At 43.5% G+C, this 22,898-nt stretch overlaps 1 protein-coding gene across 9 annotated transcripts; it reads left to right on the plus strand.

The window, feature by feature from the left end:
• Positions 1-907: 907 nt before the first annotated feature.
• On the plus strand, positions 908-18,921 carry ZNF131 (zinc finger protein 131). 9 transcript variants are annotated; one of them, XM_054810132.1, is made up of 9 exons: positions 1,527-2,838; positions 3,641-3,830; positions 4,536-4,674; positions 5,045-5,146; positions 5,966-6,110; positions 9,091-9,454; positions 9,557-9,779; positions 14,294-14,424; positions 16,492-18,920. In XM_054810132.1, exons 1-9 carry the CDS (start codon positions 2,834-2,836, stop codon positions 17,152-17,154), a joined length of 1,962 nt encoding a protein of 653 aa, XP_054666107.1. In that variant the 5' UTR covers positions 1,527-2,833; the 3' UTR covers positions 17,155-18,920. The 9 variants fall into 9 exon arrangements, with proteins under 9 accessions (XP_054666111.1, XP_054666112.1, XP_054666107.1 ...); XM_054810137.1 differs by lacking the exon at positions 1,527-2,838 and adding an exon at positions 948-1,012 and having other exon boundaries at positions 3,804-3,963; positions 9,091-9,779; positions 16,492-18,919; XM_054810138.1 differs by having other exon boundaries at positions 1,527-2,153; positions 3,804-3,963; positions 9,091-9,779; positions 16,492-18,919.
• The last annotated feature ends 3,977 nt before the right edge of the window (positions 18,922-22,898 follow it).

A 22,898-nucleotide genomic window follows, 5' to 3' on the forward strand; every position in this document is an offset into this window, starting at 1 on the left:
AGAACACCATGGTCCGCACGCCTTGCATGTAAGAGTGGTTGTGTAAGGGAGCAGAGAGCAGCAGAGAATCCTCTGCCGGGGGCTGGGGGTGGACGTGCTCCCGACCCCGCCACCGCCTGGCTTCCAGACCACGGCCAGGAAGAGTCACTTGCCCGAGACACGGCAACGGAACGGCAACGCGCCTCTAGAAAAGGAGACACACGCGTTTTCTTTCAGCGCTCCGAAGGCCCCCATGAATTAGTCTGATCTCGCAGTAAGAGCAGTCAAACAGTGCCGGCACTGTTCTGGCGGTCACTTGCACGGACTTGTTGGTTCACGCCTGAAACCGGTGAACGCGCCGACTCGACAGCTGGGAACAACAACGGCGTTTAATCTTATCTCAATGGTGTATTTAATTGCATTTTCCTTTCATCGTCAGAAACCAGCCGTGTCTCTCCCAGGGGCGGAACAGCCGATGCCGCCTCCCCGCCGCCACAACGCCCTCCAGCGGGCGCCAGCCGGCGGCGACAGCCACTCCCCCTGCTCACCCTCCCACCGGGCGGGGTGGCCGCCCGACCCCGCCGGCTCTGCCGGTGTTGCTCCGGCCCGGGCCGGCACAAAGTGACCGCCAGAGCCGCCGCTTCCCGCGGGAGCCCCACCCCAGCACTGCCTGCACCTCGGCAGCACGGGGGATACCAGCCCTGGAGGCGGCAGACGCGCGCCTCCGCCCCCCCCCCGCAACTGACCGCAGCTCCCGCAGCGGCAGCACCACCCGCACCCAACAACCGCTGCCCCTCAGGGACAGACACACACGCAGACTATAAATCCCAGAATGCACCGGGCCGCCGAGCCCCGCCCCCCGTCGCGTGCGCGCCCTGTCGTGTGAAAGGTGACCCTGCCGTCACTTCCTCCGCGCGGTGCAGGCCGGGAATGCGAGTCGCGATTGGCCGGCACCCGCCCCGCTTTCCAGCGTGCTGGGGAGCAGGAAGCGGTAACAGCGGAGCGGGCGCGGCGGGGCGAGGGGCTCCTCGCGGTGAGTACCTAGCGGAACCGCCTTCCCACCCCGCGGGGCGCCGCGCCGCTGGGGCGCGACCCGGCCGGGAATTGAAAAGGGATCGATTTAATGCGCGCTTTGATGACGTAATAAGGACTACCGAGACGGCGGTGCTGCCGAGCGCACGGCTCGGTCGGCACCGGCGGAGGCCACTCCTCGGGGGCGCCTCCGTGGGATACTCGCGCCCGCCGGCCGCCGCCCGCACCGCTCTCGGAGCGCCCGTGCCCGGCGGGCACTCGGCGCTGGCTAGGCCTTCCGCCTTCTCCCGCTCCTGGGACTCGGCGGGCGCTCATTGGCTCCTCCGCCTGGGGCGGGCTCTGCCGCCCCCTTGCGATTGGCGGGGATCGCGCTGACTGCCATCAGCGCCCGCCAATGGGTCTGCCGCTAGCGTGCGGGAGGCCGTGGCTGGCCACGGGGCGCAAGGGCTGAAGCCCGGGGGAGCCGCGCGCGGGGGCTGGGGGCTCGGCGGGGCCGGGGCCTGCGGGAGCTCGGCGGGGCCCTGGGCCGGCGGGGCCCTGGGCCAGCGGAGCCCTGGGCCGGCGCGGCGTGGGGTGGTGGTGCCGTCTCGCGACCGCTGTGGTCGGTGAGAGGCTTCTCCTGCCTCTTGGCAGTGCGGCCCCCGGCGTGTGGCTGGGCCGCCTCGGCGGGAGCGAGGCCTTGTCTGTGGCTGAGGGGACGGCTCTCATCCTTGCTCTGCCGTTGTTATTTTTGAGGAAAAACACGCAGCAGAGTGCGCAAGAAGTTCTCGTTTCTGTGTTACCTGGAAGCAACCACTGCTGTTGCCCACCAAACACCCCTCAAGATTCCCCTTTTCTGAGGTGGCTACAGCGAGATGGCGGTAGTTTGGCCAGTGCTAGGACTGGTCCTCTGGGTCATCTGAGGTGCCGTAACATTGCTTTGCCAGCCTGCATTCATGTGTGACCCATGTAGGCAAAGAAAACAAATGCTTAAAATACAAGGAGTTCCCGTTGTAGTCCAGGGGGATAGTAATAAGATGTCTTCATTGAGGTAGATGTATAAAAACAAATCTGCGAATTGTATGCATATCATGTGATGCATCTGGTGTTACAAGCTGGTAGGGTTAAGTCAGTAGTTGACAGCGTCTTCTAAGAAAATGAAGGTAAACTGAAATAGTCCAGTTTTCATCACTTGTCTATGAGCCTACTCATAAGTGGCAACTTGGATCACTTCTGCCTGCCTTCCTTGTTTTCTTGGTTTTCTCGACTGTATCTTTCACTCTGTCCTCCAAAGCAGTCATGCTCTTATTGAATATATGTTGTTCTGTTGGGCTTTTTTCTGCAATATCACCGAGTTTTTAAAATTAGAATGCTAAATGAATGCTGCAGCTGCACTTAGATATGCAATAAATTCACATTTTTTACTAGTGCTGTGTTAATTCCTGACAATAAACTAGCAATCATAAGTTGCATGTTTTCTCATTCATGTTCTTTAAGTGTTCTGAGAAAGACAGGAACTTCTTAAAAATTCTTAGATTTGGTAGGGGGGATGTTATTGTTTGGAGGGGTTTTTTTGTAAGATATCTCTGCAAACATTCAATTTGTAAGAAAATTGCAGTTGAGTAAGTGGAAATCGTGAGAGTTGGGGTCAAGATTTTATTTAAGGAATTATGCTTTTAACTGCAAGTCATCTGTCCTTTTACGGTGTGTCATAAGTGGGCAAGAAGAATTAAACAGTGAAGTAAATGGCTGACAACTTCCCACGTGAGACTTTATGTGGCATACCAGATAACAGAAGAAAGGCAGGAGCTACTGGTCATCTGTCTTAGACCCAGCATTACAGATGAGGTGAAGTGAAGGCAGCAGCATCCGCTCCCTTCCACCTCACCTTCCCCCACGCCCTCACAGGCTGGTTTCCTCTGTCCCTTTTAAGACCCCGATAGGTATTTCAGCATCTGCTTGGCAAAGCAGTGATAGCAGGTAGAGCTAGACTTCCATAAATGGTTGCTTCTACTCTTCTTTTTGTGTGCTCTTGGCAAAATGATTTCTCCATGGGCTAATTTTTCTGAGATGTGAGAAAGTGTGTTTTGTGGTGAAAATAGGAATTCTACAATTTCTTTTCCTTGATGTCTGTTAGTCATAAGAAAATAACTTTGCTTTTACCATAACTGGGTAATTCTCCTTCAGTTGAACCCCATATACAAGTATGTGTGTTTGTTGTAAGTGAGGTAGAATTTGCACAGCTGCGAAGGGGAGTTAGCAAGTGTGGTGCCATCCGCTCAGATGTGGTTAATACACGCAAGGAACAGTTTTGGGCTCAGGACTTAGCAATTTCAATCATAGACAAAAACAATCTGCACCAGAAGTCAGGAAGCACTTTCTTCTAGCACTCTGAAGAAAACTGCTTCTTTGCCACACCAGAAATTTCCATTTCTGTATTCAATGATTGGTTTGATGCTAGCTGCTCTCCTGACTTTCTTTTGCCCATACTAAGTATAACAGTATAGTGAAGGATATGTCTCAAATTCCTTTAAGACTCATTCAAGCTTAGTCAGGAACCACATGATCTTCAGTTAGACTGTGAAAAGAAACAATGTTTCTGTGCTAATGTGACTTTGAAATATCTTTGCTTTTTCTGTGGTGTTCTCAGTGTGAGCCACATGAATGTGGAAGTTGAAGATGGGTGCTGCTGCACGGATCTGAAGTCGTTTTGCCTGGAGTTAATTTGCGAAATGCTTTCATTGAAGTGCTTGGACTCTCTTCCAAGGTTCTTTTGCATAAGCAGCAGACTAACATCTGCATCTTGTCCACAGGCACAGAGTTCTGCTAAACCTCTTCAGGTTTGAGAACCTCTGCAGCTTCCACCCCCAGCTATGTTTATTGTATAAGGGAGGAAGAGCCATCAGATTACAAGCATATGTGTCTCTTTCAAAAGGTTGACAAAGAGTATTTCACCTTGCAGGGGGGAGAAGTGTAAGTAGGCTGGGTGAATAAGATGTTCTTTGCTCTTGGGCGTGACCGCATTAAATCCATGGCAACTCCTATGTACTCAGAAGCTGAAAAGGGCTGCTTTGTTACATTCTTGCACCTTGTGTTCACTAGGTGCAAAATGTGACTTAAATATGAAAATTTTAAGAACTGTTTTTCCACCAAGTGGATTGGTGGAATTGCAAGAAGTAACTGTATAAAGATTCTGACATCATGCTGCTGAGGTGTTGCTGAATAGTTAGCTGTGGAGATGTTACATCCCTGCAGTATTTGCTTTGAGGGAGGCAGGTCCCTGCTGAATCTGTAGAATAAAGAAATACATTTACCCACTTTGGCTGCTTTTTCGTGTGTATAAATAAGGCAGTATTCCACATCATTAACCCTACCATTTTCTACCTGTTAGCTAAAATCAGGTAAACCTGTTGCCAAGACAGTTTAGAATTTCTATTGGGTTTGTAGTGCCTGAAAAGTGCTAGTTAGTTCATGCTTGTATACTAACTTGACTGTGCAAGCTGTGTACCGAGTGGCACAGTAGTCTTATACCACATCTTTTGCAGACCAGTCCTTTTGCCATGGAAGCCGAAGAAGCAATGGAATGTATCCAGGAATTCCCTGAACACTATAAAGTTATTTTGGATCGACTGAATGAACAACGTGAGCAAGACCAGTTTACAGATATCACTCTGATTGTCGATGGTACGTACAGGTTTCAGAACCAGTTGGTATACAGAGAATTCTGAAAGCTGTGCTGGGTAGCTATTGAGTTTGTCACAGGTCAGCTGTCAAACTGGGCTGCTAACCAATTCTTGGTTCTGTACTGGTGTGTGAATTGCTTGCAGAGTTCCATTTCAAAACTCAGGGTGAACAGAGTCTCCAGCCCTAATTAATAATTTTGCTTCTCTTTTCCAAATAAGGGGCTAAATAATTTCAGATAGAAGCCCATTTTGAAACTGCTGTGCTATATTTAACATGTTTTATAAGGATTTCCTGCATTTAACATTTCTGCATCTGCACTATGAGTAAGGAAGGTGTTATCCTAAACCACAATTTTTGTATCTCTTTGTAGGTCACCATTTCAAAGCTCATAAGGCTGTTCTTGCTGCCTGTAGCCAATTCTTCTACAAATTCTTTCAAGATTTCACTCAGGAGCCCTTGGTGGAGATTGAAGGTAATCTTGATTTATGCAAATAGAAACCTTCAGAGTTGTGTGCCCAAGCTGGAAATGAATGTTGTATCCTTGGTACAGGCTTACATACATGCTTGGTCATATCAGTAGCTTTCTAGTAGCTGCTCTGAAGCAGCTATCACGACTGGAAAAGAACTTCCCCAGAAGAAAAATTAAAAAGAAAAGTCTTGAATTAAAACTTTTGGAAGGGAAAGCGTGAGGTTTGGTTCTGTGGGTGGTTTGGTTTTTGGTTTCCTTTTTATTTTTCTTCCCCCTGATACATGGCTAATGGAGGTCAGGCAGACCCTGTACGTTTTTAGGACTAGCAGTGTGACATATAGTCTTTTCCCTGACAACAGCCATTCTGGTCAGGTGAAAAGGGCTGCCAGTGATGGTCAATGGCAGATGCCTTGGCTGGGGTGCAAGAGCAGGACAGACATGGAGCAATACTTGCTTGGTAGTCAGGGAGCAAATTCCTGGAGCAATATTTCAGCCTCCAGTAACTTGCTGCTCAGAGGTCTCTTGAGAGAGGGAGATTAGATTTAAATACGAAAATACATACTTCTTGTTATTCAAACAGCTTTTTGTCCATTTTATCCTTCCTTTGTTGTGGCATAACTCTGTAGTTGTTGCAGATTAACTGTATGTTTCTATAGTAGACTTTTTATTCCAACATGAGCCTTTTAAGGGTGTCATCTTTATGAAACTGGCAGCTACGGTGCTGTGAGCAAAGTGGTGAGCAGGCAAGTATGCAAGATTCATCAGATAGGTGAGACTGAGGAACTGCTAAAAGAAACTGGTTTTCTTCTTGCTGGTATACAGGTGTAAGTAACATGGCATTTCGTCACTTAATTGAGTTCACCTATACAGCAAAGCTAATGGTCCAAGGTGAGGAAGAAGCAAATGATGTTTGGAAAGCCGCTGAGTATCTACAGATGTTAGAAGCAATCAAAGCACTTGAAATCAGGTAAGCATATAAGCTTTTTTTCTTCCCAGCACTGAAATGTAGAGTCACAAGAATCCTTTTACAAGGGCTAGCTGCCGGTATTTTGCAGTGCTGTTCCTTATCATGCAACTCTCTGAACTTGTGTGGGACTATATAGTCTTCTGCTATAAGATATGGGTCAGAATTATACACGCTAAAAACAAATGTCACGTTCTCTGGGCTGGAACTCGATGACAAGTGACATGGCTGATAAATGTTGCAGACATTGTAGGGCTGTGACTTTGTGGTAATTAATACCAAGTCTCTGTGCTGACTGCCCACACCTGATTGACAGCAGGGTGTGCAGTGATGATGTGCCTCAGGTAATTAGACCACATTAACAAGCTTGTGCTGATGTTTTGATTTCATGCAGCTTTCTGCTATTTCTGAGAGACTAAGCAGTGGTCTTAAAACTTCTTGCTGCAAAATTAACCTCTCAAGGGTCTTGAATGAATGTAACGGTTATAATCAGTTTTATATGGGATCAGTACTTGATCAAATGTTGGTGTGGCACCAAAAACTCCAGTAGCAGGAACTCCACTCCATTGCCACACTTCAGCCTGAGAAAAGCGGGTGCCAGTCCCATCATGGTGTTTTTCTTCCCCTTCCTTCCCTTTCACTTTGTGAAAGTGCTGTCATGTTTTTGTTCCTTCTGCATGCTACGCTGTTCTGATGGCATGAAACAAAAGGAGGGGCAGTAAGTGCTCCCAGCATTATGGTTGTTCTTGCTTTCTCTTCTAGACCTGCTGAAAGGTCTTAGCATTCAGGCTGAGAAAGACTGTTGTTTCCTTTTTATCTCCCTATAGACATGTTAGCCAAGGAGAGTGGCATTGCCCCAAGTTCCTCTAGTAGCCAGCTAACATTTTGTTTTAAAAAACCTCCATGACATGATACACTGGATATTTCATTTTCAACATCAGCATTTACTTCCAAATTAACTTATTCTGTGTTTATTCTGTGGATTGGCAGTAGACTTGAAAAGTAGGACATTTTTTTTTAAATAGGAAAGATATGGGATTATGCATTTGTAGTCCTATCCTGCAACGCCACGAACATCTTTTTTTTTTTTGAGATTATTAAGATTAAGCATGATACCATCAAACGAGGTTGGGTTTTTTTTTTCTAATTCAGGAGAAGATGCAGATGTTAGCTGTCTGCTTGAGGAATTTAAAAGAAACTTGAAACTGGAAGAGTATGTTCTAATCAGTATCACTTTGAGGCAGTATACACCAGTAGAGCTGTTGAACCAGGTTTCAGATCCATCCATCAAGCTAAACTGTCCAGCCTGCATTTCCCACTATTGTATGATGTTATGCAGCTTGATGATTATGCATCGCTAGTAAACACTGTAATTTTTATGTTATAAGGAAACAAATGTTTTGCTTAATGAACACACATGCAAGCCAGTCTATTCTTAAGATTATTTCCATTGTTCATAGATTTTGAAAAGTTCTTTGTGTGGGTTGGTTTGATTTGGTTTAGGTTTGGGGGTTTTTTTGTTAGAAAGACAAACTGGAGTACCGCTGTCAGTCTTTCTCCTCCACAGTAAGAAGGGGAAGAATTGCAATACAGTGCCTCAGTCAGAGCTTTGACTAGAAGGGGTAAGCTTCAGAAACTTCAGCTGAAGTAGAGATAATTAGAACTATTTCTATAATGCATTGAAGAGTTGCACAACACATAATCTAGACTAGAAAAAAACAAAACAGCCAGCTGTTATTCCTTAAAGTGCAGTTGTGTTGTATGTATCCCTATTAAGTTTCACACAATGTGTTGAAGGATGGTAGTCTCCTCCTTGAGCGGATTATTCTTTTGGTACATGATCCTGGAGCTCCTTGCTGTAATGTGCAAAGTCACCTTCTAGACACCAGAAATCCAGGCTAGATGAAACTGTAAGTTTAGCTGCTCTGTCTTCCTGTGTCTCAATAGAGTAAGGGGCAATTTAATAAGCTGTATCCTGCATTAGATCATTAGCCACACATCTCTGACATGACTTACCGATACTGGGCAAAGCCTTACCTCTCCTATTACTAGAAAACATGAAAGTGATAGGGAGTAGGTTATGTGAAAAGTGATAGGGAGTAGATTATGTGAAAGGATTCATCAGGCTGCAAAGGAAGGTAAAAGCACAGCTTACTCCTGTCAGTCTTACTTGAGGGGAGATAGCCACTCATTTTCAAAACTGATAATCAGTAGTAAAACCTCCAGCACATAAGCGCTGCAGATGATCTTAGGGGTGTGACTTGAAAACATTGGCCCACTCAGCTCTGTGTTTGAGATGGCATGCTATCCCTGACATCTTGGAGGAGGAGGGTGTGTATGATGCAGGGAGAACTGGAACAGAGCTGGGAGTTGTGTTTAAGCACAGAAAATTAAACTAGAATACTCTTTCCTCATCCCAGGGGCTTTTATTTTTACTTCAGCTGTTAGCTGTGTGCTTTCCTGAAGTATGTTTTAATAATCGTGTGAAGTCACAGCTGTAGTGTTTTCTTACAAGCTGTAAGCGCTGCAGGCAGTTGTACACACTCTAGAGCTTAAGAGGTGAATAGCGTAGGAAGGACTTGAATCTTACTTCTGAGTAGGCAGGCCAAAGAACTCCTTCCTTCAGGGAAGTTTTCTTGCCAAGTACAGAATTTCACAAGTTTCTTAGATAAACCTGTGTCATTAGGTTAACTGGCCTTTCTTCTTCATAGGTGCTTTGTATCATTCAAGCAGAGCTATTTAAAACACTTTAGTAGCCTTACGTCCAAGGCTCTGCAGCTTTAACCATGCTATTTTACAGCTCTAAGGAGAATAGATTAAGGACAAATTAGCTTCTGACATGCACACAGATTATGTGGTCATTCATCATTCAGCTTCTTTGAGAAACAGCTAGAGAGTGTTGGATACAGAAGCTCAGTATCAGGCAGCAACTGTTATGTAAATGGTTATGGATCTTAAACATATTTATGCAAATGCTTTACAGGAACAAAGAAAATTCATCACCCTTAGAATCAAATCAAGCACAAGATAAAAATAAACCAAAAAAGAGGAAGATAGCTGAAACCTCTAATGTTATCACAGAAACACTGCCATCTGCAGAGTCGGAGCCTGTTGAAATTGAGGTTGAGATTGCTGAAGGGACAATTGAAGTGGAAGATGACAGCATCGAAACACTTGAAGAAGTAGCTTCTGCAGAGCAGTCCATAAAGTACATACAGACAACGGGTACTTCGGATGAATCGGCTTTGGCTCTTTTGGCAGATATCACCAGCAAGTATCGTCAGGGAGAGAGAAAATGCCAGATCCAAGAAGGAAGTGATAGTGCAACTGATCCCTCGTGCAAACAGGTAGAAGGTATTGAAATTGTGGAACTTCAGCTGTCACACGTGAACAATTTATTCCACTGTGAGAAATGTAACCGTTCGTTTAAATTGTTTTACCATTTTAAGGAACACATGAAAACACATTCTACTGAGAGTTACAAGTGTGACATATGCAATAAAACATACCTACGAGAGAGTGCTTTGAAACAGCACCTCACCTGTTACCACCTTGATGAAGGTGGTGCCAGCAAGAAGCAAAGACCTGGCAAAAAAATACATATATGCCAGTACTGTGATAAGCAGTTTGACCACTTTGGACATTTTAAAGAGCACCTCCGGAAGCACACAGGTAAGAGTACTGCTACAGTCGTGTCCTTGTGGCCTTGGCTGTAGCATTTTGGATTTTTGGATGTTTTTGGGCGAAATAGAGAATATGCTGAAGAGATAGTGAATCTTGAGTACTAGAAATGCTTGGCTTCTAGTTACAACTAAAATGCTGGTGTGTCTTTTTGTTCATTTTTCATTTGTTTTGTTTTTCCACAGATGTAAACTTTTGAGGGATTGAGGTGGTTAAAAATAGGCACCTAAAACCAGAAAGCACTAATGAAGCTTCTCTCTCAAGTCTATTAAATCTTAAAGATTTTTTTCATAATAATTCCTTAAGGCATGTTTCCTTCTTCAGTAGTACCAAACTGAGGAGCTACCTGTATTTTCCCAGTTCTACTAGTAAATGTTTCTGTTGAAATATGATCTGAACTGGGAGCTTCTCAGTGGAATACAATTTAGAGGGTTTCTTTATCTGACAGAATGTCTGAGCAAATGCGTATTAATGCATTAGGCATAAAATACCCCCTAACAATTCTTTCTTGTACCATCTTGTTTGGAAAGTTTCACCCTTGCTCTTGGCATCTCATCTATGATTTGATTTTTCTTTTTAATTAACACAGGAAAACATTTCTAGTTACTATAGTACACTTCTTTTACTGTGAAATCTGTCTCCCTGAAATCTGGATAGCATCTTTTGAGTACAAAATGATGTGTGCTCCTTCTTTCTTCTGTATAATATGGAGGTTAAGATGCTACTTCATCTCACTGAAAAGTCTACTATCTGAACAGATACTGAGTGTTATACAGATAACTCTGAATGTAAAATATATGTGGTCCTGATCGTCCAGATGTTTTTGTTTAATATGTCAGTTATGAGTTATCACTAAGAATTTAATGGATGGTAGCAGCCCTATTTCTTTTGCAGCTTCTTGTCATTGTTGTTAAAGCCTTTTAATTAGAATTTCTTTGTCTCTGTGTATGGGACTGCTGAGTATTGATATGACACTGTGTCCAGTCTATTCCCATTAGCCCCTTAAAAGTTCCATTTATAAACAGTCTTTGGCAAATCCTTGTCCCCTGTGAAGGAGGGAGTGTTTCTCCATTATGAGCAATCCAAATACAAGCTACTTAACAAAAGTATTTTCAGAGGAAAGTTTGTGGCAGATTAACAGAGTAAGCCAAATATCACAATATGTTGGTTGCTGTTGCAACGAAGGATTTTGGGGGCAAAGCAATTTGATGCATCACAGGAGGCACAGAGTACGTTCTAAATATATATTGATACAATACATGAAATCTAATTACTTCTGGTTTAGCATTTTCAAAAGCCTTAAGCTTAAAATCAAAACAGATACTACCATTTAACTGTGGTCCTCTAAGGTCAGTGGAAGAAATCCTGTGCAGCTAAAAGGTTTCTAAGTTCTGAATTCTGTATAGCACTGGTTGAATGCTAAAATGAAATTAAAAGGCCTGGGAGAAAAATGTCGTACAAAGTGATTAAGCAGCAACAGGATCAAATACAACACCAGTAATAACATAAAAATAGCAATTGGGGCAGAAATAGACACCTTATCGGTGTTGGTAATTCTTTTTGATGCAGTAATTTGACATTTGCCAATGGCCGTTTTCTTTGTCTTAAAGGAAGGAGATCCATGGAGTTTGTCTCACTCATGCATACAGTACCTTAAGCAGCTTCTGAATCTCTGAAAACATACCTCAAAAAATGTCTTGCATATCATGTAACTCTGAAAATATTAACAAAGTCATCTCCAGAACTTAGGGAGGGGTTTTGGTCTTATGTAAGCGTTATCTTTTTTTCCCCTTTATGACTATGGATCAGATCTCACTTGCCAATCGTAAGTAATGCCCGGGACAGAAATTCTGCAATGCTGCACTTAGGTAACGTATATCTGTTGAGTTCAATAGCTCTAATTTATCTTGTACAAGAAAAGCAATTTCCTCATACAGAAATCAATCTTGGAATGAAGCTGCTGCTCACAGTATGCTGCTCTAATCCTGGTATTTTGCAAAGCTTATATTTCCTAGCAGAAAGAAACACTGAACAGCTTTGACTCCTTTTGATTTTACTGGAAATTTTGACTGCTGAATATTTCTCAAAGTTAGGCCCTCTTGATTTTTTTTCTCTTTTTTTCATTTTATGGAGTGTGTGTGTGTGCTCACATGAGTGAAGGTGGAAGTGAAGGAGTTGTGATGTGCTCCAAGCAGCTAAATTAATCTGCCCTTGTCTGAAAACCCTGTAACCGAAGTAATTTGTATACCAACTTCTTAAGAAAAATTAATTTAGGTATTTGTCATGCTTGGTAAATCTAAAATAAGTTTTACAGAAAGTGTAATTTGAACTGGAAATAACATCTTCCATAGGGATGAATAAATGGACTCTATTTACGTACCTTGGAATAAATGATCCCCAGAAGTTCATTTGATAAATGTCTGAAATGCCTGCCTTTGGTGTGTTTGTGGAAAAAAAAAAAACCCCAACAATCTAGGTTTAGTATTTCTCTCTAAACCAAATCTAAATAATGATATGGTAGCTCTGTGGTGACGGTTGAATTCCCTGGTATTTCTTACATATTAGGCAAATAAAAGTCACTGTGTTAGTTACGAATTTCTTTGGGTTAAAAAATATTTATTTGGGGCAGTCTCCTTCCTGTGACTGTCAAAGTATAAAAGACCAGCACAGTATTGGACTGTCTCCAGTCAGAATTTCTGTCCTGTGAGTTACAATTGGCAAGTGAAATCTCATCCATTCTCATAAGGGAGAAAAAAAAAATCATTAGATACCTCCCTCTTTGTAAAATCTCACTTAGATGAGACTAGACTTATAGTTGGATGACACACAAGGGAGGAGAAGCAAGTTGTCACCTTTAGCTGAGGAGTTTAGCCCCCAGCTTCCCAGTGTGTTTCTTGGAGAGGAAAGAGGAGAGAAGACAGCTGGCATGCTCTCTGTGTTTTCCATCACTGCTGTGACTGGTGCAGCTCAGGTCACAGCATTGATTTGCACTGTGCAAGGAGTCACACAAGGTCTTTTGGCCTTTGGATATTGCCACCATTATCTTTGAATTGTCACTTTCAGACATTTTTGGCAGAATATGTTGGAGATTACTGAAGAATTGGAGTAAGAACAGAATAAATCTGTCCCTGACTGGTGCCTTGCTCCAAGTAACTATTTAAATGTGACCAGGTCATGGGGCAGGTGAAGGTCTGTGGTATCCATTAGTTGCTCGGGCAAAGGCTGTGATTTTTGACCTGCAAGTTTGATGGCAGTTCAGCATCCTCTGCATTACCAGTACAACAGTCTCCAAAACCAGCATTTTGTAACCATTACGGTGAATGCTCTATGAATGTTCCCACCATTTAACATTTTGCTGTAGCATTTAGGTGTATAAGTGAGAATTACAGGCTACTTGTGGATTTCTTTTGAAAAGCTAATTAGGAACTTCTGAATATCTTTATTTCTGAAAATACAGGTTTATTGGTTTTCCATCTCAACAGTCAGTAACTACTGCGTTCCTGAAAATGCAGGCTTTTAAACTAGCTAGGATAGATTCTTATGTTATTCACTAAAGCATCTCAGCCTCTTTTGGAGTTCATTAAGCCATTTGTTTCAGTTGTGATGTTGGTGTCAGTACCTCCACAGATTAATTATCAGACTTTCAGAAGAAACATACTGCTCCTGATTTTTTGTACTTTGATTTCCTTGAATTTCATTGTGTTTGTGTATGGTGAAATTAGTAACCAGAGACGCCAGTTGTTCTTTGTCACTACTTGATGACAGTCATAACAATATACTACTTTGGATGAAAAAGAGAAAACGACCTGTTTTCAGCCTCCCCTGCTGTTGTCCTTAGCTGGCTTCTATGTTTGGTACCAGGTTTGAAATGAAATGGCTAAACTGAAAAGAATTTTTATCTTGCTTGTGCCCATTTGTGTCCCTCTGTGCTTTCTCTTCACTGTATTTTTGAGGGGAGGGAGTGTTGTTTGTTTAGTGTTACTTGGTGGTCATTCCCTGCCAACTTCTTTTTCTGGAGCTCAGTTTCAGCTCTCAAGCATAAGCTGTTATTTTTCTTGAAAACAAAACTTTGTATTATTTATATACTTCGTTCTTTGATGTGTCATTTTGTATATTTACTAATGTTGATTTTTTTAACTGTAAATATTATCAGATGAAAAGAGAGAAATAGCTGCTATTTCTTTAAGATATTTTGTCAGTAATCTAATTTCCATAAAAACCTAAACGTACCTTAAATGGCACTGGTAATTGTGACATTGTTTTTTATCTAAATAAGAGTTACGACTCCACGTTAGATTTTTACCCTTTTATTTACATAAATGAAGTTTACATAGAATGTCTTTCTCTCCTTCTGTAGAATAATCCAGTTGACCACATCTTTACAGCGTATTTATCACAATTTATTGTGTTATATATAAACACAAAAGGGAGAGAATGGAAGAAGAGAGATGACAGAAAACTGGCTGGGTTTATGCACTTACAAATCCCTGTATCTGTCTTAACAGGTGAAAAACCATTTGAATGTCCAAACTGCCATGAACGTTTTGCTAGGAATAGCACGCTGAAATGTCACCTGACGGCCTGTCAGTCTGGAGCTGGAGCTAAAAAGGGAAGAAAGAAGCTGTATGAATGTCAGGTGGGTAATGGAAGTAGCAGAGCGTGAGGCTAGATACCTCCTTCCTGTGCTGAGGGAGTGTGGGAGTACTGAGCAGGAAAGGCAACGAGAGTGGGCTTATGTCTCCAAGAACTTATTTTAGTAAAATAAATACAAGGATTGCATTCAACCACAACATGCAGATAAATTCTTAGATATAAGTAGATCTATTTAAAATATGGAATTACTGATATGGAGCCTCATAATGCTTACAATCAGTGAGATTCTATCTCTCTCTCTCCCTCTCCCAGTCTATTTTTTCCCTTTAGGTTTTCACCTTATTCAGTTCACAGGATGGCTGTGGTTTGAGGTTAAATTGCATTGTGTAGTCAGTAAAACTGCTGGATATCAGCTTTATTTGTTCCAAAAGTGGGAGTGATCTTAGTCACAGAAAACATTGAATACTGCAGGAGATTAATTTTGTGTTGCTAATCAAATCATTTCATTGGAAGTTTCACTGATGCTGTTGCATCATTTAGTTGTTATACTAATCTGCGGTTAATTCTTGGGAGCATACCTTCGTCTTAAAGATAAGCTTGTTCCAAATGTGAGAATTACTGTATAAGACGAAGTTGTACCTCATAGCTTCATTGAACATACTGTTTTGTCTTTGTGACCCTTTGGTCTAATTCCTTTGTGTCATAGCTTTCTCTTTCTAAATTGATACCACATCCTCTCACAGATGTTGTGAATGTGGATTAGCAGCCTACGGAAACTGCAGCAATTCTTGGATAAATTTTTCTTGAATTTTTCTCTTTTGAACTAAATTGGAATAGTGTTCAATAAATCAATCTTGGCTCACTGAACAAAGAGGAGAAAACAAAATTGTTCTTCCTTGATGAGCACTTTTCATCCTCTTCCGTGTATGCCTTGAGTACTGAAATAGGCTCCATGTGGCAAGAACAATTATTATGTGCTTGGGCATTACCAATAGTCATTACCTTTATGTACGGCTAAGTAATTTTGAGTGCTTATCTATAAGATGAGTATTTTAAGAAGTGTACGTGCAACTTCTTTCTAAAGCATGAGGCTGGGAGGAAAAAGCATGGCACTACGCAACACAAACTGGTTTTAACAGACTTCAGCAGCAAAATGGAGATATTTAGCTCCACTACACAGTCCTGATCTTGAGTTAATCCCTGTCAGATATTCCATCCTCCTTCTGTCTGTTGCTGAAAATTGAGCAGGTGGAACATTGTGTTTCAAAACTATTTGCCATCAGTGAAGGGGTGTTGAAACGTGTGTTCTTTCTGCAGCCAAGAACACTTGCATGGACAGATTCCTGAGCCTGTTTCTTTACTCCAAGCCTGACCTTACCCCACTCTTCTCTCTCTCTCTCCTACCCTGGCACCTCATTCATTTCTGCAGTCTGTGTGGTGTTTTCAGGTACTCAGTGCCAGCTGAAGGGAAGGAATTGTGCTCATGTGCTTTGTGAAAACAGTATGTCTGCAGTTCAGGCAGTACTTTTATCTGGAAAAGAATTAAAGGGATGGAGTTTTAAAAAAGTTTATTTGCTGAAATCACCCAAGTGTATCTTTGAAATGGCAAAATGGGCAAGTTCAGTCTAGCCAGTTAAACCTTACAATGCCATGAGCAAATGAAAGCTGATAAGGAAAAGTCAGCTAGTAGTACTGCATCTAGAAGGTCAGTAAAAGGACAGTTTGTGTTACACTTTCATTGTACAGTATTATTACATAAATAGCTTTCAACCCAACACTCTAGCATCAGACATTTATTGGGGCATGATACTGTATGTGAATTTCACATAAGGTTAAAATAAGAAAACTTTCAAATGCTGTACTGACTCATAAATTTAAGTATCCTGTGTATGCACAACTCAAAGTAGCTCACTTTCTTAAGAAAGAAATAAATAAATACCAGGTCTTCTGTTCATCTGAAGCTGACTTCTCAGCTTTTACCTCTAACATATATGGGTTTTTATTCCAAGTAGCAAGAAGCTACACTATGTGAAGCCATGATTTGAAATAAGCACTATACTTTGTTATATTTCTGTTGGCGCTCTTTAATACACTTTATCTTTTGTTTCAGGTTTGTAACAGTGTGTTTAACAGCTGGGATCAATTCAAAGATCACTTAGTAATACACACCGGTGACAAACCCAACCACTGTACCTTATGTGATGTGTGGTTTATGCAAGGCAGTGAGCTGAGAAGGCATCTCAAGGAAATGCACAATATTTCTGAACGAATAGTGACAGAAGAGGTTCTTCCAGTGGAAGCTGTCGAAGCTGAACCAGTAACATCAATGACTATAATAGAACAAGTGGAGCAAGTCCATGTCCTACCAGTAATTCAGGTACAAGTGGATCCTGCACAAGTAACTGTGGAACAGATGCACCAGGATCTCATACAGGACAATCAAGCAAAAGGCACGCAGATGGAGGAACTGCAAGAACAGGTGCAAATTAGTTACTTGGAAGTTGAACACATTCAGACTGAACAAGGCGCTGAAGTTCATGTGGAGCAGTTACATGTTGAGCACGTAAATCAAATACAGATGGAAGAAGTACAGGCAGAACTTATAGATGGAACACACCTGGAACAAGTAGAATATGAAAGTGTTGATCAAGGAGAAGCAGAAGAAAAGGAACCTAATCAAGTAGATGATGCAGATAAGGAAGATCATGAACAAGCTGAAGACTTAAAAACTCAACAGTTAGTGGACACACAGAATGAAAAGGTGCATGACTAGGACAAATAAACACACTGCACAGGTTTAGGAATGAAATACCAAATTATTTTTGTTAACTTTTACATTGTTTTTGAACCATCGGTGGTCACCTTTCCAATGTGCTGTCCATAGGAAGCTGGACAAGTGGACCAAAATTAGTTTTCTTCATGTACAACTAAACTTCTCTCATATGTGAAAAATCTTTCCCATTCATGTAATACCATGGAACAGAAACTACCACAGACACGGACAGCTTTGTGAGGATTTTAATAATGAATAGTTTGTATTGTTGTTACACCATCCCTGGGTATATGTAAGAGTAACTTCACCTCTTTTCCTCTTGCAGCTGGAGCAAACTCTTGCTGTAGATTTGCAGGGTGTCTGTGGCAGAAGAATCAGTAAAATCTGGTGGGTTCTATTGTAAGTGGTAATTGCCTACCTGTGATTTTCAGAACAGACTGTTTGCTGTATCCTAACAGCAGTCCCTAGCTTTCAAGCTGGAGAAAAAACATTGTTGCTGAAGGTCTCTGAGCACAAAAATCCTGTGCCTTTTCAACACTGACTGGTTAAATGTCCACAAAGTTCCTAGAGTGTTCAAGAACCTAGTTCAGCAAAAGGCAATGTAGATAATGTTATAGCGCTTTATATTTTTGCTTAAAATTGTCGGCTACTGATTTTTTTTTTCTTTTTGTGTTAAATTTAGAGGCAGGGGGCCTGAGGGAGGAAACTGATTCCATGTGAAGGCAGCAAGACATTTTAAAAGGGACACTTTAAAATAGGAAAAGCTCAGTAGAGTCTGTGGTAAACATGAGCTGGAAGAAGGCTACCAGCAGACTCTTCTTTTATAAATTGTAATTTTTTTTTTTAATGAATATGTTTAAACATAAATACAGAGGAGACTTGTCTATATGGTATCAGGTTCCTGTTTTTTTGAAATGAAATGAAATTCTGACACTTGACACAAAGATGTGCTAAACATAAAAGTAAAAGCCATAGGTATGAGTGCTAAACAGTGGGATTGAAAAGTAGGAGTGTAAATAATTTAATCAATATTAGACAATAAAACAATACCAACCATGAAATGTTGCATTATTTGTTTCATCCAATAAATTAGGAACAACTGAGTGACTGGCAGTTACAGTGCCAGCTCCCAGTGGTAAGAATCAATCTCATTTTTAATAAGATTAATAGGTCTTTACTGTAAAGTTAGATTTGTTTAGAAAATACTTGTCTAGCTCTCTGTTCAAGGATGCTAAGGACTTCTAATTCTCAATTATTGCCTTGAGATTAGAGGTGCTCCACACTTCTGAAAAACTTTCTTTTCAAAGCCTTAACTGAAGGGAGGAATTTTTGCAAGGACATTCCCTAATGCTCTTGGTAATCCTGTAGATCTTACTTAAAATCAGGCTTTTCTATTCAGTCTTCTCCAAATGCAGAATTATTTCCTGGGATTTGTGCTTTTATTTAGTCTTGTTCAGAATGGTTCTTGTGTTTCATCATAGCCTTTGAGAAACTGTTGCAGAACAAACATGGATCTTAATTAAAATTTCAAACAAGTTGATTAACTTGCATTCCTTTTTTATGATGTTTTCTGTTTAGCAAGGTGCAAGTAATATGTGATGAGATTCTGCGCAGAAGGAAGAATTTGGCCCAATGTTAATTATGAAAATAAAAGTTGGCTATTGTATTTATACCTGACTTCTGTTAAGAAGCCTATCTTTTGATAACACAGAGAGGACAGGGCTGCTTGCTTAGTTGCATAACTCTAATTTTTTAGGTATTTGTGCATATAGACAAAATGTCTGAATCTGTGTAATTAAACAATCTGACTGTGTGTCTGATTACCTAACTTTTAAGTAATTTAAGTCCAATGTGAATTCAGCTGCTACATGGTATCGGTAGCAGGGACGTGGTTTGGCAAGCACAATTGGGTATTTCCTTTATCTGTTTGATCTCCCCTTTCCAACAACAGTTCATTAATTTGGTAGGAGAGAAACAATACTCTGTTGCTGCACCCAGTGCTGCCCCATCAGCCTGGGTGGGAGCATGGTGGGACCATGAGCAATCCCCTCCTCACCCTGAGGTGCAGGATGAAAGGCTCTCCTCAGGTGCTCAGGCCACACTGCCCAGGTCACAGAAGGCAAAGGCAGGGACTGGGAGAATGAAGAACTGCCCACTGTAGGAGAAGATCAGGTTTGAGAATATCTAAGGAACCTGAAGGTGCACAAGTCCATGGGACCTGACGAGATGCATCTGTGGGTCCTGAGGGAACTGGTGGATGAAGTGGCCAAGCCACTCTCCATCATATTTGAGAAGTCCTGGCAATCCGGCAAAGTTCCCACTGACTGGAAAAGGGGGTAAATATAACTGCCATTTTTAGAAAGGGAACAAAAGGAAGACCCCGGGAACCACAGGCCACTCAGTCTCACCTTCATGCCTAGCAAGATCATGGAGCAGATCCTCCTGGAAATTGTGCTTGGGCACATGGAAAAGGAGGAGGTGATTGGTGAGAGCCAACACAGCTTCACTAAGGGCAAATCGTGCCTGACAAATTTGGTGGCCTTCTATGATGGGGTTACAGCGTTGGTGGATAAGGGAAGAGTGACTGACATCATCTACCTGGACTTGTGCAAAGCATTTGACACTGTCCTACACAACACCCTTGTCTCTAAATTGGAGAGACGTGGTTTTGATGGACGGACCACTTGGTGGATAAGGAATTGGCTGGATGGTTGCACTCAAAGAGTTGTGGTCAATGGCTCAATGTCCAAGTGAAAAGCAGGGATGAGTGCCGTTCCTCAGGGGTTGGTACTGGGACCAGTACCCTTTAGCATCTTTGTTGGTGATATGGACAGTGGATCGAGTGCACCCTCAGGAAGTTTGCTAATGACACCAAGCTGTGTGGTGTGGTCAACACACTGGAGGGAGGGGATGCCATCCAGAGGGACCTTGACAGGCCTGAGAGGTGGGCCCGTGCACACCTCATGAAGTTCAACAACGCCAAGTGCAAGGTCCTGCACATAGGTCAGGGCAACCCCAAGCATAACTACAGGCTGGGTGGAGAATGGATTGAAAGCAGCCTTGAGGAGAAGGACTTGGGGGTGTTGATTGATGAGAAGCTCAACATGAACCAGCAGTGTGCGCTTGCAGCCTAGAAAACCAACCGTGTCCTGGGCTGCATCAAAAGAGGCGTGACCAGCAGGTTGAGGGAGGTGATCCTGCCCCTCTACTCTGCTCTTGTGAGACCCCACCTGCAGTACTGCGTCCACCTCTGGGGTCCCCAGTACAAGAAAGACATGGAGCTGTTGGAGCGAGTCCAGAGGAGGGCCATGAAGCTGATCAGAGGGCTGGAGCACCTCTCCTGTGAGGACAGGCTGAGAGAGTTGGGGTTGTTCAGCCTGGAGAAGAGAAGGTTCTGGGGAGATCTAATTGCGGCCTTCCAGTACCTGAAGGGGCCTACAGGAAAGCTGGTGAGGGACTGTTTATCAGGGAGTGTAGTGACAGGACAAGGAGGAATGGATTTAAACAAAAAGAGGGTCAATTTAGATTAGATTTAAGGAAGCAATTCTTTACTGTTAGAGTGGTGAGGCACTGGAACAGATTGTCCAGAGAGGTTGTGGAGGCCCCCTCCCTGGAAGTGTTCAAGGCCAGGTTGGATGGGGCTTTGGGCAACGTGGTCTAGTGGAGGGTGTCCCTGCCCATGGCAGGGGGGTTGGAACTAGATGATCTTTGAGGTCCCTTCCAACCCAAACCATTCTATAAGTCTATTCTATGATTCTAAGTAATAACCACTGGAGAGCCTTTCCCTTTTTCCTTCCCAAACATCTGAAGCCCAAATTGCTCCCACTGATGGGGTCCCTTATGCCTCCTTATTGCGACAGCTGATACTCTGGGAGGGAAGGTTGATAGAGGAGTCAGTACCTCTGGCTGCCCTCTGGAATGGCCACCTTGCTATTCTCTTTCTGCCCCAGATGTCTGTAAAGACCCAACTACATTTTCTATGCACCACTGGATGAGGTCTTCCCTCTAAATACATACATACTGCTGGTCCCTGGAGCCCTCTGTGTGCAGGTACTGGCCTGTAGCTTGCAATGGGGTGGCACACGGGGTGATTGTTTGAATTTATGCCAAATGAAACCAAAAGCTAAAGCAGTGGGGTCTAGGCAGTGAGAAATGGAAAAGTGGGAATGAACAAAAACCTGTGAGGTGTGTCTGGAGGTAAAATAAAATTCAACATTAAATTGAGACCAAGGTTAGAGGTAGACTTTTAGATTTGTATGTGATATTCATGGAAGGCCATAAGCTACTTCTGAAAGTAGAGCAGGGAAAGGGAGCTCATTGGTAGTTTGAGAAATGCTGAGTTATTTGGGCAATATAAGAAAGGACTAGCTGCTTTTTTTTGGGTTTTGGTTTTTTTGGTTTTTTTTTTTTTTTTAAAAAACGGTCTTCCTGAGCCAAAGCATGTTTCTTCCACGGGATATGAGGATGAGATTGGATGTCAGTCCTGTGTGAAACGGTCACTAGAGGAGGATCATGCAGCCTCTCCTTTGTTTCACCTGCCTGCAGTGATGCTAATTAAAATTAGCTGATGGTGCAGAATATGATACTGTCTTACACAAAATATATAACTCATTATTTCCAATGAGAAAACATTTATAAGATGTTCAATTTGGTTGTTTATGTTTAAGGGTTGAAGTATCTCTTCTACAGGGACTACAATGAGAATGTAATGTGCAGTTAGATTTTATTGTTATTGCTGTTTCCAACACCTCTATTCTTAAACTGTAGTGTTTGCTGCTAGCAAGTGACTTAAAAATGAAAGCAACCTGTTGATAATGAAAAAACAAATAATTCGTAGTTTGTCAAACAACTGTGACAGCTCAGGCAGGTACAGCAGAATCTGGAGCCCTTTCCTGACTCGCCAGCTCCCATCTAGTCCAGCTTCAGCCACGGTTGGGCTTGACTTTGTGAGTGTGTCCGTGTTCATGTCCTTGCCCGGGCTTTGCGCTCAGGGTGACAGATGCTTGCACAGCTCCCTGGTGCTTCCTGCCTGCCGGATTTCTCTTCGGACCGGAGCCTTGACATCTGTAACTGTCGCTACCGGGGCTTGTTTCCCGGGGCTTTCCCGTTCCTTTAGATGAGGGCTGGCGGCCTTTTGAGGAAAAAATTCGTACCGTTAAGAGACCTGAAGCTAGGAAGGGGGATGCAGGCAGTCGCTCCTAGGGTGCGGGTCTGAAACGGGAGGACAGGAGTACCTGGAGGGTGTAAGGGACCGCTGGCGGCTGTGCCGGCTGCCGAGGAGGGGAGCGCAGCCCTCCGCCGGAGCTGTCCAAGGTTTGGCGGCAAAGGTGGCGGCCCCTCAGCTCGGGCTGCCGGCAGCGCCCTCAGCCCGGAGAGCCATCGCCTTCAGCCGGGGGCTGCCGGCCCCCTCAGCCAGCTGGCCGGGAGCCGCGCGGCCCCCCCGCCTCTCCCGGGGGAAGGGCGCGGTGGGGCAGGAAGGTCTGTCCCCGCCGCGGGAAGGGAGGGACGGCGGGCAAATGGCGGGCAGCCCGACAGGAGCAAATGGCGGGTCGGGGCTGTGGGGTTACGGCGGCGCTGAGGCCCGCCATCCGGGGCTGCTCTGCTGGGCGGCGGGGAGGGGCGGCGAGGCCCTGCGGAGCCGGGCTGGGGGCGGCGGGGGGGAGCCGGCTTTCGCGTACCGGCTCGTCCGGCGCAGCCTCTGCCAGGGAGCTGAGCGCTCGTTCCTCTGCCTTCCGGCGCTCTAA

The sequence above is a fragment of the Grus americana genome, chromosome Z (assembly GCF_028858705.1).
Source record: "Grus americana isolate bGruAme1 chromosome Z, bGruAme1.mat, whole genome shotgun sequence".
Classification (NCBI taxonomy): domain Eukaryota; kingdom Metazoa; phylum Chordata; class Aves; order Gruiformes; family Gruidae; genus Grus; species Grus americana.

Bases quoted from the DNA above. Each gene is read 5' to 3' on its own strand.
- ZNF131 (XM_054810132.1), top strand. The intron at 4,675-5,044 runs GTACGTACAGGT...ATCTCTTTGTAG, and splicing joins TATCACTCTGATTGTCGATG to GTCACCATTTCAAAGCTCAT. The intron at 9,780-14,293 runs GTAAGAGTACTG...CTGTCTTAACAG, and splicing joins GCACCTCCGGAAGCACACAG to GTGAAAAACCATTTGAATGT.